The sequence below is a fragment of the Amborella trichopoda genome, chromosome 1 (assembly GCF_054954075.1).
Source record: "Amborella trichopoda isolate Santa Cruz 75 chromosome 1, AtrichopodaSantaCruz75HAP2 v2.0, whole genome shotgun sequence".
Lineage (NCBI taxonomy): Eukaryota > Viridiplantae > Streptophyta > Magnoliopsida > Amborellales > Amborellaceae > Amborella > Amborella trichopoda.
In genome coordinates, this window is record NC_142336.1 from 1,735,472 (window position 1) to 1,753,684 (window position 18,213).

The window sequence follows — 18,213 nt, forward strand, 5'->3', positions numbered from 1 at the left end:
AAGTTTATTTTGAACTCTATGCGCCCTTAATGATGCATCTTCAACCACCCAATTTTGCATCCAACGGTGAATAATGATTATGATCATCTTATATCAAAAATTAATGATCTCATTGTATACATTTCGCAATTTATATTGCCTTACTGATCTGATTATATATCCAATAAAACCATTTACCTTTGATACAAGAAGGTAACAATTAGTAATAACCATTTGAAATCTAATAGCTTGAGTGCGCCACAGTTCAAAAAAAATTATTTTAAAGTTTGAACTTGGTCAATAGAATAAATACGGCCATCCAATTTCATATCAAATGGTCAACATTAATTGTGACCACCTCATACTAAAAGTCAATGGTCCCACTGTACACTTTTTCTTTATTTAATGCTCTTGAATAGCTTCAAATTTCCTGGAATCCTTTCAGAATCATAGGCTATTTCCAATAACACAAGCTAAATTTTCGTTAATAGCAATTCATTTGAAAAATCACTGATCCGTGAGAATGATTGGCCTGATTAAATGAATCCGAGTTGGCCCATGTAATTTACACAAGGAATGACCTAGATCCATGTTTAAATCTTTTTCTTTTTTTTTTAATATCTTAAATTATCAAAGCACCAAAAAGATTTTTCCTTCATTCTCTATTTTTTTTTTTTTTTTTATGATTGTTTGTTCAGATTCGCCGAATCTATATCACCGATCAGGATCAAGGGAACAAGAATCTCAATGATTTTCATTAATGGTGTCTCTTGTTCAGTTACCAGGTAATTTCTCTCTCTGCATTGGGATATCTTACTTGTTTTCACCCAATCTCCTAGCATTTGTTCTCCCACTTTCACTTCTTCATGCTCAGATCTGAATACAAATCTGATTTCCTTAGGCCACCATGTCTGATTCCCAGATGGCATTTAAAACCAGACATTGACTCCAAAGGCCTAACACAGGCCACTTATCTGAAATAGAGATAAGAATTGTTGTATAATATTTCAAGCCTCTCAACTAAGTCAAATAATTTGTGAAGACATTCATCAGTGTATGAATTTATACTCTCTTTAAAAGTAATGCTATGGAAAAAAAATCATCCTACGACAAATATGGTACAAAACCAATTTTAAATTAAAGGTTACTCGCACTTGATGCAGGAGAAACTTACAACTTTGGTGGAATCCCAAAACTTTCAACTTTCAACTTTCAACTTTCAACATTTTCAGACAACCGTTTTCTCTTTGCTTTTCCCATTTTATGGGAGTTTGAATCTTCTCTTGTATCCTCTTGCATGGAATCATGATCTTTGGGCTTTCTCTCATTAGACTTATGTTTCTTGTGACTCCTGAAACACTGACAGGTATCAGCATGAGATAAGAAGACATTAGACTTCCTTATGCAAATATTATTATTGTGTAAACATTCTCAAAACCTTCGTGGAATCGAGGCACTTTCTACTTCATGAGAAGATAACCAACGAACACATCCTGTCTTAGATGGCTTCAGGGACCCAGAAATTTCTATGAATATATCCTCGGTCACACTGCACAGTACAACCCATTTTTTAATACAAGTGGCTGGCAATGCAAAGTATACTTGTGTGCATGTATGGTATTCATGTACATATTAGGAAAATTGAATAGCTAACGACATTCATGTGAATAACATCCAAATTATTCGAGGCAAACATGACCACGAACAAAACAATCTTACCTCTCAACCAAGAAACGTAACACTGTTCCAGTTCTAATAACATGGTCCCCATGATCTGTACTGACCCAAATTGGCTCACCATCTTCCTGTCAAAACAACATAAATGTGCAAGAACACATGGGAAACATATCAATCCCTGAACAAGTAAGAAGCGAGTAAAAAAATATGGCCTATACTGCCTAAATAGCTCAACATTTTGAAATTTTGTCATCACAAAGTACATACATCTTTTTCATAATGGAATTCTTCACGAATGTCTGTGATGGCAATGGCTGCATTGAAAATCCCAAGGACAATGACACCAATGTAGTCTTTTCCAAGCTTATTTACCGTTCCTTCTGGAATTCAACCGTGAGAGAGATACATGAGCATCAATCAAGCATACAGTCCTTTATTTCATGAGTCCACATTTAAACCTCCTAAAAAGTTCAAATTCCCAGCATTCTTCTGTAAATATCACAATAAATGGTGGTCCTAGTGTAGTATAATCATATAAAAAATCATGGGAAGGAACTAATACAGTTCCAACAACAATGGATACATCCAGGTGTAAAACCATTTCATTTTTCCTTTTGCAAAAATCACAATAAACAGAAAAAACAAAAGTGAAAAGTATATAGTACAAAAGAAAAACAGAGACCAATGAACAAAGAGAGTCAATGTTACATGAACAGATACGGGTGTTGTGTCTATTACGTGTCTTGCATGTCTAGTGCTTTGGTCTAAAAACCTAATAGGCCCAAACAAGCCCGTACAACTCTCTCTCTCTCTCTCTCTCTCTCTCTCTCTCTATATATATATATATATATATATATATATATATATATATATATATATATATATATATATATCATCATAGCCTTTTCCCAATTAATTGGAGTCGGCTATACGAATCCTAACTCTATTAAAGGTTATACCCTCAGTGATGGCATAAGTCCCAATATCCTTTCGAACCACTTCCAACCACATCCTTTTGGGCCTATCCCTTGCCTTTTTAAGTCCTTCCACTTGAACTAACTTGCACCTCCTAATAGGTATTATACTTGGTCCGCACCACACATGTCCAGCCCAGCTAAGTCTACTCCCTTGCATCTTATCGCCTATTGGTGCCACATTTAATTCTCCCAAATGGACTCATTTCAAATTATATCCCTTCTTGTCTTACCACTCATCGATCTCAGCATTCTCATCTCCGCTACACTCATTCTGTGCGTATAATTTTATTTTTTGTCCGCCCAACATTAAGCCCCAGAGAGCAAAGAAGGTCTCACAGTTATCCTATAGAACTTGCCCTTCAGCTTAATTGGTAGGTGGCAAACACATAAAATTCTAGTTGCACATCTTCACTTCATCCACCCAGCTCTAATTATATGTGTGACATCTTCCTCACTCTCCCCATGCTCCTAGAGTATTGACCCAAGATATCAAAAGTGCGGTCTTTTTGTACATCTTGGTCGTCAATCTTAAGTCCTTCCTCGTCTCTACTCCTATTATTACTAAAATTGCAGTCATATACTAGGTCTTAGTCCGGCTAATTTTAAAACCTCTGGATTCTAGAGCATCCCTCCAAAGTTCTAACTTTGTGTTGACGCCAATTCGGCCTTATCGATCAAAACTATGTCATCTACGAACAACATGTACCAGGGTACCTCATCTTGTAGGTGCCTAGTTAAGTCATCCAAAACTAAGACAAAGAGGTACGACTTAATGCTGACCCTTGATGTAGACCTATTGTCACTGAAAACTCACTCATCGTTCCACTAGTTGTTTGTCACTAGTTAGTGTACATATCTCTCACTAAGTCGATGTAGTGTCTGGAAACCCCTTTCTTTTCCAACACCTGCCAAATCAAGTCTCGAGGTACTCTATCATAAGCTTTCTTTTAATCATTTATTGACCATGTGAAGGTCTTTTCCCTTTACCCTAAACTTCTCAATCAGTTGCCCAAGTAGGAAAATAGCCTCAGTTGTTGACCTTCTTGGCATAAAACCAAATTGATTTTAAGATACACTCGTTTCATTCCTTAATTGTTGCTCAATCACCCTCTCACAGAACTTCATAGCATGGCTCACAAGCTTGGTCCCTGGATAGTTCACACAATTTTGTATGTCTCCTTTATTATTGTAAATAGGTACCATAATACTTTTCCTCCATTCATCTGGCATTTTTTTTGTTCTCAACATCTTGTTGAACATCTTCGTCAGCCCATCAATGTCAATCTGCCCCATGCACTTACAAACCTCTATCGGGATACCATTTGGTCTTAAAGCCTTTTCTATCTTCATCCTTTTCAAAGCTTATTTCACTTCTGATATCCTAATCCTACAAATGTATCTATGACCTCCACTCTCATTTGTACCACTAGTTCCTTTTACCGCTATGTTCCCATTGTGTTTGTCATTTAAGACTTTTTTAAAATAAACTCTCCACATTTTGTTGACATAGTCATCTATCACGAAGACCCTTTGATCCACACTCATAATGCATTTAATTTAGTAGATCCTTACATTTTCTCTCTCTTATTTTTGCTAATTTACTATAGTGCTCTTCCATAAGGTTACTTCTCTAGTAACTTTTTGGGCTTCTACCCAAAGGGAATTCGCTGGGATCCCCACTAATATCTTTCTCAGTCAGTGGGAGAATATCATTCACCTACAACCTCACAAAAACCAAAGACCTCACAATTGGCAGCCCCCTCTTGAAAATACTATGAAACTGAACTTTGATGGTTGTTCGTTGGGCAACCCAAGCCCATCAGGTGCCCGAGGGGTCTTTCGTGATCACAACTGCAATATCCTTCCAACTTATTCGAAATATGTTGGACATGGAGACTCCCAATTAGCAGAAGCTTTGGCACTTCTTATGGGCCTCAAAAGCTTTAACCCTTCATGAGGCCAAATCTTGATGGTGGAAGGAGATGCTCAAAATGTCATCTCTTGGGCGGCAGGCATTACTTCTCCCCCTTGGTACCTCTCCAGGATTTGTTTATGAAATTTACCACATTTGCAGGGATATGAACGTCTTACGGAAGCATATCTGGCGGACGTCGAACGAGCTCGCCAATCTGCTTGCTAAAGACGGAGCACGAGCACGTGTGGAAGACCCCGACCGGACCATCTCCTTTTTTGATCTGGACCACAGACGGCTTCTAGGACTGAAGTCAGCCTGTCTTTTCACCTTGTAATCGGGCGTACTTATAAGCCCCATTTTTTGTTACACTATTTTTTCTAATCAAGAAAGTGACAAGGCCAATTTTTTGTATAGGGTCTCGGGACCAATTTTTTTAGCGAGACACCTGTCCCGTGGGTTTTCTCGGTCCTCTTTACCCTCTAACAGTTGTATTCTTTCTCTTTATAGCAATACAATGTTAACATTATAAAAAAAAAAAAAACATCTTTTTCACCTTCTCTTGTTCCTAGTTTATTGCATAGATTATCATATGCCTTAAATTTAACTTTACTTACTATTTGTTTATCATTTTTCTTAGCATTTTTATATTCTTGTAAGTTTTGATCATTTCTATCACACTGCCAAGTTTTATAACATGATCGTTTTTCGCTTATAGCCTTTTGAACCTCATCACTCTACCACCAAGTTTCTTTATCAAAGTTTTTTTTTCTCTTTAGACTCTTCTAAAACTTCTTTTGCCACTTTCTTGATACAATAAGCCATCTCATTCCATATTACACTGACATCATGTTCAAAGTTCCATTTTCTCTCTTCAATTACTTTATCCTTAAATAAATATATTTTCTCACTTTTTATATTCCACCACCTAGTTCTAGGACCCCCATTACTTTCACCCCTTCTCTTCCATGTCTTTATGGAGAAATCCATACTCACAAGCCTATGTTGGGTAGTCAAACTCTCTCCTAAGATAACCTTGCAGTCTTTACATGATGGTCGATCTACCTTCTTAACTAAGAAGAGATCTATCTGACTTTTATGTGATACACTTTTATAGGTTATTAAATATTCATCTAGCTTTTTAAACTAAATGTTTGCTATTGCTAGGTCGTAGCCCAAAGCAAAATCTAGAATAGCCTCACCCATCTCATCTCTTTCCCCAAACCGATATCCCTTATGTACTCTTTTATATCGTCTACTATCCTTCCCTACATGACCATTTAAATCCCCTCCTAAAAAGGCCCCCTCTCCATTTGGTATGTCTTGGACTATTTTATGTCCTCCCAAAATTATCTCTTAATTCTACCATCTAATCCTACTTGTGGTGGATAAGTACTAATTATGTTAATTATCTCTTCCCCTAATACAAGTTCAAGTACTAAGAGCTTATCACCTACTATTTTGACATTAACTAATTTATCTTTTAAATCTTTGTCTATTATTTTGCCCACGCCATTTCTAATATTATCCTTTTCTGTATACAAAAGTTTATATCCATCTATTCTTTAGTTTTTTCTCTTTTCTATTTAGTTTCTTGTATAAATAAATAAATATATATATATATATATTAGCCTATGGGCGAAAATAAACAGTATTTTCACCCATAGGCACAGTGCCGTTTGAAAAATCATACGGCATGGATTAAACACCCGTGACGAGATTTTTTTCATGCAAAATTGATGCAAAAAATAACTTGGACCGCCATAGCCCCCATTGGGGGTTTTAGGCAATACGCATTTTTAAGACTTTTCCTATATATATATATATATATATATATAGGAAAAATATGGGAGTAGCCCACTAGCTCATATGAACATATGAGCCCAACAGCCCAGATTGAATCTGAGCCGATTTGACGATCACGGATGTCTTGTAGTGTTTGAATTTTATTTTATTTTTCTACAAATCCAAATCACTTGAAATTTTAGGCATGTATTTATCAAAAATAGGTGAATCTTCGAAAAATATCAAAAAAATATTTTACATGAAATAAATTGACCAAAATGCTCCGGAAAAGTTTTGAGGGGTAGTTTGGTCTTTTTTTTTTCACGAATAACTTTTTTTTATATTTTTATTAAGTGCGCCTTGATGAGAAGAACACACACCTAAAATTTCAAGTAATTTGGATTTGTAGAAAAATAAATAAAATTCAAGCACTAACAAACATCCGTTCGTCAGATCAGCCCAGATTCAATCTGGGCCGTTGGGCTCATATGTTCATATGAGCTTGTGGGCTAATCCAAGCTTTTTCCAGAATCTGGGTCGTTGGGCTCATATGTTCATATGAGCTAGTGGGCTAATCCCAGCTTTTTCCATATATATATATATATATATATATTCATTTCCTAGTGAATAACTATGTTTATACTATAACTTTTATTAAAACTTTCAATTAAAGCCTTTTTTTTTCCTATATTATATCATATAACTAATGAAATTGTGTGCACAAGTGTTAGCATGGCGTGGTGGTAGCACTTGCAATCCCTTTGCAAGTGCAACACGTCCAAGGTTCCAATCCCAAGCTGGCATTTTATGCAACGTACAACTTTTAAAACACATTATAAGTACTTTAAAAAGGGAGCTACTTTTAATTTAAGAGAAGCATGTCCACCACTTGGACAGGAGGCTTTATGTGTAACAATAAGTGAGGGTACTTTTATAAAAAGTGTAAACACGTACATCATCACAATAACCCGACATGTACAATTACCGTGTCGAGGCTGTGTCTATGCAAGTGTTTAGGTGTCGAAATGTCTCAACTCTCGACCGCCACACCCAGCCCCATTTGAAGCATCAAGGTAGCTCTGCGAAAAGTATGGAAAAGAAAGAACAAAGCAGCTATCCATAAAGTCTTTTCATGACCCCCAAAACCTAAGGGGGTACCTAAGCAGCAATTGGGTCTACTTGGTCAACAAAGAGAGATGATAATGCACTAGCATCTAGAGGAAAACAAGAAGCCCATTTGCTTTCATGCGACGGATTATCACAAAAGAAACCAAATTAATCTCTAATCAAAGATCAAATCTTTTTTTTACTTTCGATAAGTGATCATATCCACATGATAGCACCAGTCAATAAAAAACTCGGGGAGTCGATCTCAGATTTGCCCAAATTACTCCGAATCCGCAGGTTACGGAATCTGAAACCAAAACCATGGGAACTGCTAGAGTCCTTGATAGACTTGGGCAAGTCCAAGTTTCCTGACTCGGGTTCAGGAACCTAAAGAGTCCTGGTTTTAAACAACTAGATAGAATCATTCAATGTCATAGATTCATTTAAGTTAATTCAACATTGATCACCATCCATAAAAAAATTGTACTTTCTAATCATCCTCATGAGTTTTCGTTTGCTTCGACGTATGTAACATAACTACAAACACATACATATCATTATTTCTTTTGCAATAGGAAAGACAACAGATTAGTAATTTTCTTTGATAAATCAATGAAAACCAGGCCTAGCATGGCACTTCCCTAATAAAGAAATGTACTTAACTCCATGCACGAAAATCATACAATGGCAAGATATGCCAAAGATGGAAGCATCTCAACCCATAAACACATGAAGCACTTCTACATAGTGTAAATTAAGAATCATAAAAGTTACCTAGAAGCATTCCTGGCTTTGGGGAGAAAAGTAACAGTTTTGCTTTCAATTTCACACCAAAATATGGAGACAGCCCTGAAAGAACCACGGCCTTTTTATCCTTTATTTTCAAGTCATGAAAGGACAATACTACTCCATCAAATTTTTCATTAAACCTGAAAATAAGAAACAATAGATGAATCCCTTCAAGAAAATAAACACTACTTTCTTTTTTCTTCATCATGAATGAGACGCAATAGATCATTCCAAAATACCTAAATGAACACACTTTTTTTTAGCAAAATTATGAAAATTTAAGAGTTCATGTGAGCTTATATATATATATGGTGCGGTTTCGATAAGGTTGCAACCTTAAACAATCCAATTAAGGTGGTGCACCTCCAAATTTTATCATAACATGTAAGGTTGGTGTAAAGAAGTATTAGGATTATCTTAAAATCTATTTTCAAATCTAATTATAAAATTTTACAACTACAAAAATGATAAAATCAAGTATATCTATAAACATATGAAAATCTTGAAAATGGACGGTCTAGATAATCTGTTGCAAGATGCACTACTTTTTGGACTCAAAATCTTTTTTTTCCCCATATTCATACATCTCGATGTCAATATGATCAATTAGAGGGTTTGTCAACATTAAAACATTTTCTGATGGATTTTTGAGACGCATATGTAATTCTACATATATATATATATATATATATATATATATATATATATATATATATATATATATATATATATATATATACATATGAGTTATGTTAGTTATGTTAGGGTGCTCACACTATGGAATAATTTATTATTGTACTCAATAATTTTAGACACTTCTATAACCTTGTTTTGTACATGGAGCATTTTTTTAATAAGGGTATTTTTTGTCATTAGGAGGGGTGGGATGTCATTCACATGGGGGTGATGTCTCACCCCAATGTAGATGATGTTACACTCATCCTAATTACCAAAAATGCCCTTACTAATAAAAGCTCCATATACAAAACAAAGGTCTATATGTGTCCAAAAATTGTTCGATACACTGATAAATTACTCCACAGTGTGAGTACCTACACACACACACATATATATTCTCAAATTTTTACAAAATAAACAGCTTTTTATTTCATGTACTGTTATTTTCATTTCTTTTCCACCTTTCACCAAAATTAGATGGAAGGAATCAAATTCTTTATCCTTTGTAGTGCTTTGTTTCTATCAATAATTGAATTCAAAAAGAGTATTAATTTGTACCACCAATATTCTACTAAGACATAACATGCTAATTTTGATCACATTTTATCAGAAATTGCAATGTTCAAGTAGAAAACACATATAAAAGAGATAAATCACAAAAAATGCCTTAAAAATCAACACAATCATAAATCGTCATTTAAGTTTGCAACCACAACCAAAAGCAAAAAAAAAATACAGAAAAAGAAGACAAAATACCTTAACAATATGGAGCTCAGCTGGTGCAAAAGCCCTTTTTGTACATTAGATGAAGAAGGGGGCAAATAAGTAGTCAAATCCACCTTCGAAATCTTCAATCCCTCCATTAAAACCTTTAAAAAACACAGCTTCTTCAATGTTAAGCATCTCAAATATCTTATGGAGTGATGAATAAATCATAGGTGGAATAAATCATTGGTGGGATCCCTAATCATGGTACGAGCTTCTAGGGTTTTTCTCAAAGATTTGGGTTCTCAAGTCATGAAATTTATAGAGAGAGAAGTTTGGTTTTAAAAGGTCGAAGTTCATTGCTTGTAGCGAGTATAAAGTGATTATAACTAAAGTTATGTTTGATAACTTTGTTTGTAGCTTCCCTAAGGGCCTATTTGATAACTGAAAGCAAGTTCAAGAACTGTAAATTGGAAGTTCCTCCTTGCTGGGAAGATAGAAGTTATTGTAAGAAGTTCCTCGTTTCTGTGTTTGATAACCTCCTGGGAAGTTAAAGAAGTTCTTGGTTTTTGCGTTTAATAACCTCCTGGAATGTTAAGTAAGTTCTAAGTACTTGTGTTTGATAACATGCTGAAAGACTAGGAAGTTCTGGGTATATGTATTGGATTAGCTATAGAAATAATAGGCAAGATGTAAAATGTTAAAATTGAGACCTAGATATAATTATTTTTTTATTAATTTTTAGAATTTTATCTTTTTGAGATAAAATATCAATTGAAAGTAAAGTGCGTTGGATTGAGAGAGAGAGAGAGAAAGAAAGTTTTATTGATAAGTGAGAGAAGCGTCCTAGAGAGATATATATTTGTAGAACAATTGAAGTAGATGTTGCATGATAAACTCCATTGCACCTCAAAAAAGCACAACCTCAATTCAATATTGTGTACTAAATCACTATAGTAATCAATATATTTTCTTGACTATTGTGGGTATACAATTTGTTGAGTCTTTTTACAATTATAAAGTGGAATAGGTGTTTCAATCTCATAAGTAGGTAGTCGATGACTTTCTTCTTAAACCGAATATAAACTCTCGTGGTATTTCTCACACACACATGCACACTCATATCAATCGCCAGTCATGGCAATTATGGATTTGCTTTCATGTATTCTATTGAACTGTGCTATAATAGCTTCAGCACAACTTACAAACACACATGCACAATTAATGCATCCATATGCAAGCAATAAGAAACCAGGCCATTCAACAATAACCTGTAAAAGCTCGAACACTACTTAGACATACATTCACCACTGATGCATCCATATCCCAACCTAAAAAATATATTTCATTCAACAATAAAACAACATTGTTGTTTGTTCCACTACTCTAAGTAGGCATTCAGTGAAGCTTTAATAATATTCGTTTGACTAGAAACACTACTCTTTATAGCATGAAGTTCTAGCATTACCATCACAATGAAGCCTAGAGATAACCGAAACTATATATTAGTAGGTCTACTTCACCCTAAAATAAATATTGCAAATGTGAATGAAGCACTGATAATATGGCAGCATTGCACGGAAGAATTTGAACTACTATTGCAAAATTGGAATAGAACATAGATAATATTGCAGTACTGCACTAAAGAATTATGACAACATATATTGGTTGACATAAACCAAAAGCATTCACTTCTATAGATTATGGAACTCTAGAGTCGTTACCATCTCCAATGGTCTATGCCTGATTTAGTAGCCTCACTTGGTAAGGCATATTTAAGAATTCTTCCATCTTTCTGTTTTTCCCCTTTAATGAATCAGATTATTCCATAACTTTTATAGTGATTTTATTTGTTTTGGGAGGTTAACAATATTCAGGCTTTTCAAAGTCATGCTATTCTTCTCTTAACAAGAGTAGTTTCTTAAAGAAGAAAGCATGTTTACTTGATTTCTATATAGTTTTACTTGGATCAGTGTCTCATCATATGAAATAGGTTTTTCTCTGTGTCCGTGAAAGCTTGAAAGAAGCAACCAGCACACTACACACTACACACTCTCTATTATTTCACACAAAGAAGCAACTACTGCTTTTTGATCCCTCGAAGATTAAAGACCAATATTCTACTTTCCTAAGACCATTATTTCTCCCTGCCCCAAAACTGCATTTCTAAGGTCGTACCAATATTGATCAAAGTAGAGCAGCTTTATTTTAATAGAACTTTGAAGGAGCATAAAACTAGGCCATATACTCACAAAATATCCTAGATGTGGAGAAAAACCACCAGAAACCCTACAGAGAGAGAGAGAGAGAGCTGAAGCAATTCTCAAGAGAACAACAACATAAAAACAAATTATAAGAAAAGGCATGTTTCAAGTAATAATTCTACACAAAATATCCCTCTGACATGAAACACAAACAACAAAAGACAAAGAGAAGCAGAAAGAGAAAATATGTTGTGCACCACAACTGACAAGTCTATACACAAACTTACACTCGTTGTAACAACAAGAATCTGTTAAAATGAAACGTATCATCAAAATTAAATTAGAAGGAAATGCTCCTTCAAGCTTAGTCTCCTCTATTGCAAATATCAAACCCAGTCCTTTCTCAAACCCCATTCAATCATAACAAGATCCTTTAATTTTTATATTAAAAATCCACCAATGCTTTTCGGTCTCTAAAATAAACCCGAAGATCAAAACAAAAATAAATTCCAAACCAATTATTCAGAAAATTCCTAAATGGATTACCCTCATAAACCCGTAAGTTCATCACATGCGAACCTTGACTAAGCCACATACAACCATAGTCATCACAAAGTCAAATAAAACCCAATAGTTTGCCCAAAGATAACAATGAGCACAAGGTTCAGTCTAGAAGCCCCGAGGCACCATCAATCATGAGAAAACCCTAACATACGTAAAACCAAAAGACACCATGGATCGCCAAAAGCATATCAGAATGAATAGAGAGAGAACAAACCTCTGATATATATAGAGAGAGGAGGGGGGTCAATTAAAATCGTGAAGAAAGCATTCGAGTAAGGATAAAATGGCTGAAGAAACAATCAAAACTTCACACGGGACTAGCCTGCTCTATGGTAGATAGGGAATATATACAGTTATAAATGTGACAAGCAAATACCTCGAGAAAGATGAAGAACACAGAATCAGAGCTCAATAGCAAGGATCAGAGCTCAAAAGGAGATCCAGGGGAAAGACAGAGAAAGATGAAGAAAAATTTCATCTTGAAAACCTTGAAATATCAAAACAGGAAAACCCAATTCTGAAATATCAATCAATTTCATCCTTGAGATCTTATCAATTTCATCCTTTCAATTTTCAAATAAATAGTCAAAACAAAAAAATTCATGAAACATCACAAAAGAAGAGTATCCAAAAAAAAATCCTAGCACTCTGGAAATAATACACCGAATTAATAGATAAGCAACAATCAAAGAGAATGATTCATAAAATATCAGTACATATGTTTTGCCCTTATTCGGTGTTATAGGGTTGTTGTTTTATGAAAACCCCCAAATTTAGGGCAGAGCTACAGGACTTAGGAAGAGAGAGAGGGCATCATGCTTGGGGCCATAGGGTGGGATAGAAAGAGAGAGAGAGAGAGTGTGTACCTGAAATTTTGAAAGAGAGAATCTTGATCTTGAAGGTGGAGGGTGGAGCACTAGAGTCCAGAGCAGAAAGAGAGAGCCAAGGTAAAACGTAAAACCCTCATTTCAGCGAAGGGTCTTCACGCAGGAACGTCCCCTTTGAAGTTTTCAATTTAAGTTCCGTATAAATCAACGGAACTTTTTTTAAGCGTAAATGGGGGAAGTTCTACTGTAATGGGTAAGTTACCACTTTAACCTACTCACTTTTATCAAACACGGAACATCTACAGTAACAGGTAACTTCCAAGTTCTGGGAAGCAACGTCCTGCTATCAAACACACCCTAAGAGAATCCTAGCTGCTGACTTCCTGGATTATGGGAGGGAAGTGAAAATTGGTAGCCTGAAAGATGGGAGCCTTGTTTGATGAACTGTGGTGCTGGTTTCACCTGTTTGGTATTGAGAAAGTTGGAAACTGCCTATTTTAACTGTACATTATGCATTTCATAGATTTGATGTGAAAATGCATATTTTGAATAAGATTTTATTTCTTGTCCCATCTAATGCATTTCTTATTAATATACGATTGAGATTGAAATTAGTTCTTATAACTACATAACCAGAAACGATAAAAATATATCCATATCAAAAGGTTGCCACAAGAAATGTCATATGAAATACATAAACAAAGAAATTGCTATCACACTAGTACACCACCTAGAAAGGCATCTGTATCCATACATAATAAATTAAAGCAATTGTTCACATGGGATTCCAATAAATATGAAACAAATGCAGCACCAATAAAATAACATGTGTGAACTAGATATCAAGTAGATATGGTAGTACCAGGCACAACACAAGGCTGCTACATATGCAACATAATATCTAACATAGATATCATATAGATTAGATAGATCCATACTAAGAGCCTATCCTGCATTCAAAATACATAACTGGTCCATTTTAGTTATACACATTATTTTATCCTTCCTAATTCAAATTAAAAGGAAAGTAAAATTCAAGGCTCAACGCAATTCAACCAAACCAAAACGCTATTCAAAAAATTCACTTCACCACAAGGACCAGAAACTTCAGTTTCCATGGTAACAAATTTGATCAAGATTTGGTGCCATGAGGACCAAACAGAACAGTTTGCACATTCAGTCAAGATCTAGGCAAACAAAAGCCATGATGCCTATAAATTACCCATCAAACAAGAAATATTTCAATTTAACAAGGCTCAACAATCAAATCAAATAGAAAAACCCATCTCAGAAAGATTTAGACTATAACATCATCTACCAAACATGAACCAACAAAAAACTCACAAGAAGTCAAAAAAATCATGAAACATCAAAAATTTCAGAAAAACAAGAAGGAAGAAGAGGCCATACCACCAAAGAGACTTGGTTTCTCTCCCTCCTAAGATCCCAAAAAGGAAGACGAGGCCATACCACCAAATCGGCACATTTCAGAAAGGCTAACTTTATGCTTTAACAAAATCAAGGAGAACTATGAGATCACAAAAATCCAAAAATAGAAGTTTCGATAGCAAGCATTATCTTGATAGGAGCCTTTTAATTTAAACTCTATTGATTCACAACATGCTATTTTGCCATTCTACAAAAAATAGCTGTTTCTAACTCTTTTGTAAAACCAATGTGGATTCAACTATAAACACAAACGAATTGACCACTCCCAATTGTCAGGAAAACCACTTCAACTAGTTTCGTACATACTACGAGATATTGCAATGAGATGGAATACATGAGAAGTCCATGACAAATAGAGGATACACATACAAACAACAAGATAGAACTCGCCATGAGCTGACTTACCATATACAACCCATGCATAATATCCAACCTAATGATATTCAAGTGTTGTAACCAGAAAACAAACTCAAGACAACATTGTTATTCAAGATAGTATGACTCACGTGAAGATTGAGCCAAGTTGAACCAGGACTTGGGTATGCTGAGTACTATTCAAGCCTTAATATTCATTAATTACGAAAAGATAAAAATAACAAAAAAGATAACATGGATAAATAAACCAACAAAAAAAGAACCAGAAAGACCAGGGATGCAAGTCCACAAAAATTTAATCATGGTGTAGAGGTAAGGTGCCCTTCAAAATTTAATCATGGTATATATTTTGATGTAAAATGTTCTTAGGATTATCTCAAAATCTATTTTTATATCTAATTATAAAATTTTAAATTTAAAAAATGGTTAAAATCAAGTAGATCTATAAACCTATGAAAATCTTGAAAATAGACGGTGTAGATAATATATTGTAAAATGCAATATTTCTGAGACTTAAAATCTTTTTATTTTTCATAGTCATACATATCGATGTCAAGATGACCAATCAAAGGGTTTTTCAACATTAAAACTACCTTTTTCGATAGATTTTTGACGGGCGTCCGTAGTTCTACATTATAAGGTAGCATCCTTATATAAACTTTTTCCTATCACAAAACATGCATGCAAAAACTTATCAAAGTTCATATATAAACACAGAATTAGCCTAGCAGCTTCAATTCTAACACAATTAATCACCAAATAAAATTGAACTTTTTAATCCTTATAATAAATTCCCAGACAAGTTCTCCAAATCAAGTATCTTGTTCACTCTGCTAATACAAAGAAAAGCAAAAATCAAAGATACCAGCAAGATTCATTTGAGCCTTATCCCAACTATTTGGGGTTGGCTACACAAATCCTGTTCCGCCACTAGGTTCAGAATTCATGAAAGGACAAGGCAAAGTTTTACACTAGTTGCCTACCTAACACAACCCTCCTCTTTTACCAAGGCTTGGGACCAGCACGACCAGCATGGGGCCAATCAAGGCGGAGTTAGGTACAAGCATACTTAGGCAAAGAAACTAGAAGAGAGCATAATGAGAAGACACAAGTAATGGTATAAAAGGAATACCGGGCATACAATAATTAAACCATCTATTGTAATGACAAATCCAATTTCTTTTGAAGAAACGAATGTCATAAAAATAACCATTAAACTCGTAGGTAGGTACACATCTCAATTTCAACTTCTAAATCCCATGCACAATTTACTTTACCAGATTTTGAGCTATATCGGTTCTTGAAGAATTTTCTTCAAAAAATTTGATAAAACCGCATAATGGCTTAAAGAATATAGTATGTAATTTCACAAATTTAGGAACAGAGAAAACACTACAAGTCACAACAAAAGAAAAAACGAGCTATAGCTATTTTTTTTATCAGAAAAGATTAGCGTCATCCAACGAAAAAAACAATCCATGAACATAAAATTACAAAGGGCATAAAAATAAATAACTCATCACAAGAAATAGAGAAACTCATGAAAGCAAGAATGGACAGTATATAAAGAGAAAAAGAGATAAGGAAAGAAAAAAATCCATATTGACCCAGCACAAATGCATAACAAAAATCTAAAGTATCCATCCACAAACTCCCTGCAGCAAATACTCCGAATTAAGTGCTATCAAGTGAAAATAAATCTCAAAATCAAGTTGCAGTCCGCACTATGGATTCTTTTTAAATGCCCGAAGTTTGAGAATTCTACTAAAAAATGCTCAATTAAACCCTCCAAAATGAAGATAAAAACCTCCCATTCTTGCATTTCAATAAAAGTATAACAGATATTTGTATAAATTGGGCGACATTAAGTGGGAACAACAATGGATTTCAAACACAAACAAAAAAAATCAATGGAAGAAGGCCAATTCAGTACCCAGTCCAAGTTTAAAGCAATTTGATGCATATGTTGAAACTCATCGATACTTATATACGAAGCAAGAAAAAACGAAATAAATATAATCAGCAAGAAAAGAACATAAACTCATATAACCAGCAAGGGAAAAAAAAAAAAAATATATATATATATATATATATATATATATATATATATATATATATATATATATAGAACCAACAACAAAAAAATGCAGCAATGAACCAGGGTTAATACCCCAAAAAACCGGCTAAAAACCATTCATCCTACACAGAAAAAAACCAGCAAGAAAAAATAAATAAAATCATATAACCAGCAAGAAAAAAATAAACAAACCATGTAACCAGGAGGGGCAAAAACACAGCAATGAACCTAAAAAATAAAGACATACTCTTGCTGCGCATTTGGGAGTTTTCTTGTTTGAGCATCCCCAGGAAAGAAAGAAAAAAAATACGAAAAATAAATATAAATTCTCTCTGTAGATTTTGGATTAATTTTCTCTGAGTTTAACCAAAAAAAAAAAAAAAATCTTTTTTGTAAATTTGGGGGTTATGAGAGTTTAACAATATACAAAAAATAAAAATAAAAAAACTCACCGTATTTTTATGAGTGGGGAAGATGAAGGAACGCGAGGGTCGAGCTTGCGTGAGAGGCGGCAACTTTTCTTTTTAGGGTAACAGTGATGGAGGAAGTATAGGAGTTCCGACTTTCTGAGTTTTAGGGCGCGTTTGGTACCTGGAATCCGGAGTTTTCTGGACTCCTGAAGTTCGATATATTAATGTCTAGAATCAATAAATATTGTATTATAAAGACCCTGTTTCTATGCGGCCCCGCATATGTAGAATGCATGCCTTTTGATTTAAGACATAATTTTTAAAGACAAGTAATCTCTAACAGGGATATCATGAATATGAAAAAAAAAAAAAAAAAAAATTAAAAACTAGAAATAATAATTTTAATAAGAAAATATTTGGACTGTTAATTTCTATTGTTTTTAAATAAAACACCTACTTGCATCCATCTTTAAGATTGATGCTTTACGCTTTCTAGGCTATTATAAATGCCATCCTGCCGACATGAAACAATTTTCCTATATTAATGTCTAAAAGATTTCTAACCAATCATTAAAGATTTCTTCATGACATGGTCGCATGATTACAAGTACCAAAACTACTACTTGCATATAGGGATGGTCGAAAGTGGTGGTATCCTCCTTATGGGGATAAAGAACTTCCAATTGATATATTGTAAC

The 18,213-nt window shown here is 34.4% G+C and overlaps 1 protein-coding gene across 44 annotated transcripts; it reads right to left on the reverse strand.

Annotated features, from left to right (window-relative positions):
• Positions 1-711: 711 nt before the first annotated feature.
• Positions 712-17,733, reverse strand: LOC18425224 (DNA-directed RNA polymerase I subunit rpa43). Of its 44 annotated transcripts, XM_088872430.1 has the most exons (11): positions 17,558-17,675; positions 15,622-15,693; positions 14,615-14,711; positions 11,862-11,898; positions 9,661-9,773; positions 8,212-8,366; positions 1,924-2,036; positions 1,699-1,784; positions 1,418-1,528; positions 1,154-1,330; positions 712-953 (listed from the first exon to the last, which is right to left on the reverse strand). In XM_088872430.1, exons 5-10 carry the CDS (start codon positions 9,765-9,767, stop codon positions 1,192-1,194), a joined length of 711 nt encoding a protein of 236 aa, XP_088728556.1. In that variant the 5' UTR covers positions 9,768-9,773; positions 11,862-11,898; positions 14,615-14,711; positions 15,622-15,693; positions 17,558-17,675; the 3' UTR covers positions 712-953; positions 1,154-1,191. The 44 variants fall into 44 exon arrangements, with proteins under 44 accessions (XP_088728556.1, XP_088729021.1, XP_088728207.1 ...); XM_088872895.1 differs by lacking the exon at positions 15,622-15,693 and having other exon boundaries at positions 8,212-8,286; positions 17,558-17,733; XM_088872081.1 differs by lacking the exon at positions 15,622-15,693 and having other exon boundaries at positions 17,558-17,733.
• Between the last annotated feature and the right edge of the window lie 480 nt (positions 17,734-18,213).

Excerpts from the sequence above, each read along its gene's own strand:
- LOC18425224 (XM_088871452.1), bottom strand. The coding sequence starts at position 9,767 with ATGGAGGGATTGAAGATTTCGAAGGTGGATTTGACTACTTATTTGCCC. Across the intron at positions 2,037-8,211 it reads AAAGCCAGGAATGCTTCTAG|AAGGAACGGTAAATAAGCTT; the intron begins GTAACTTTTATG and ends GTTGAATTCCAG. Across the intron at positions 1,785-1,923 it reads AATTCCATTATGAAAAAGAT|GAAGATGGTGAGCCAATTTG; the intron begins GTATGTACTTTG and ends TTGTTTTGACAG.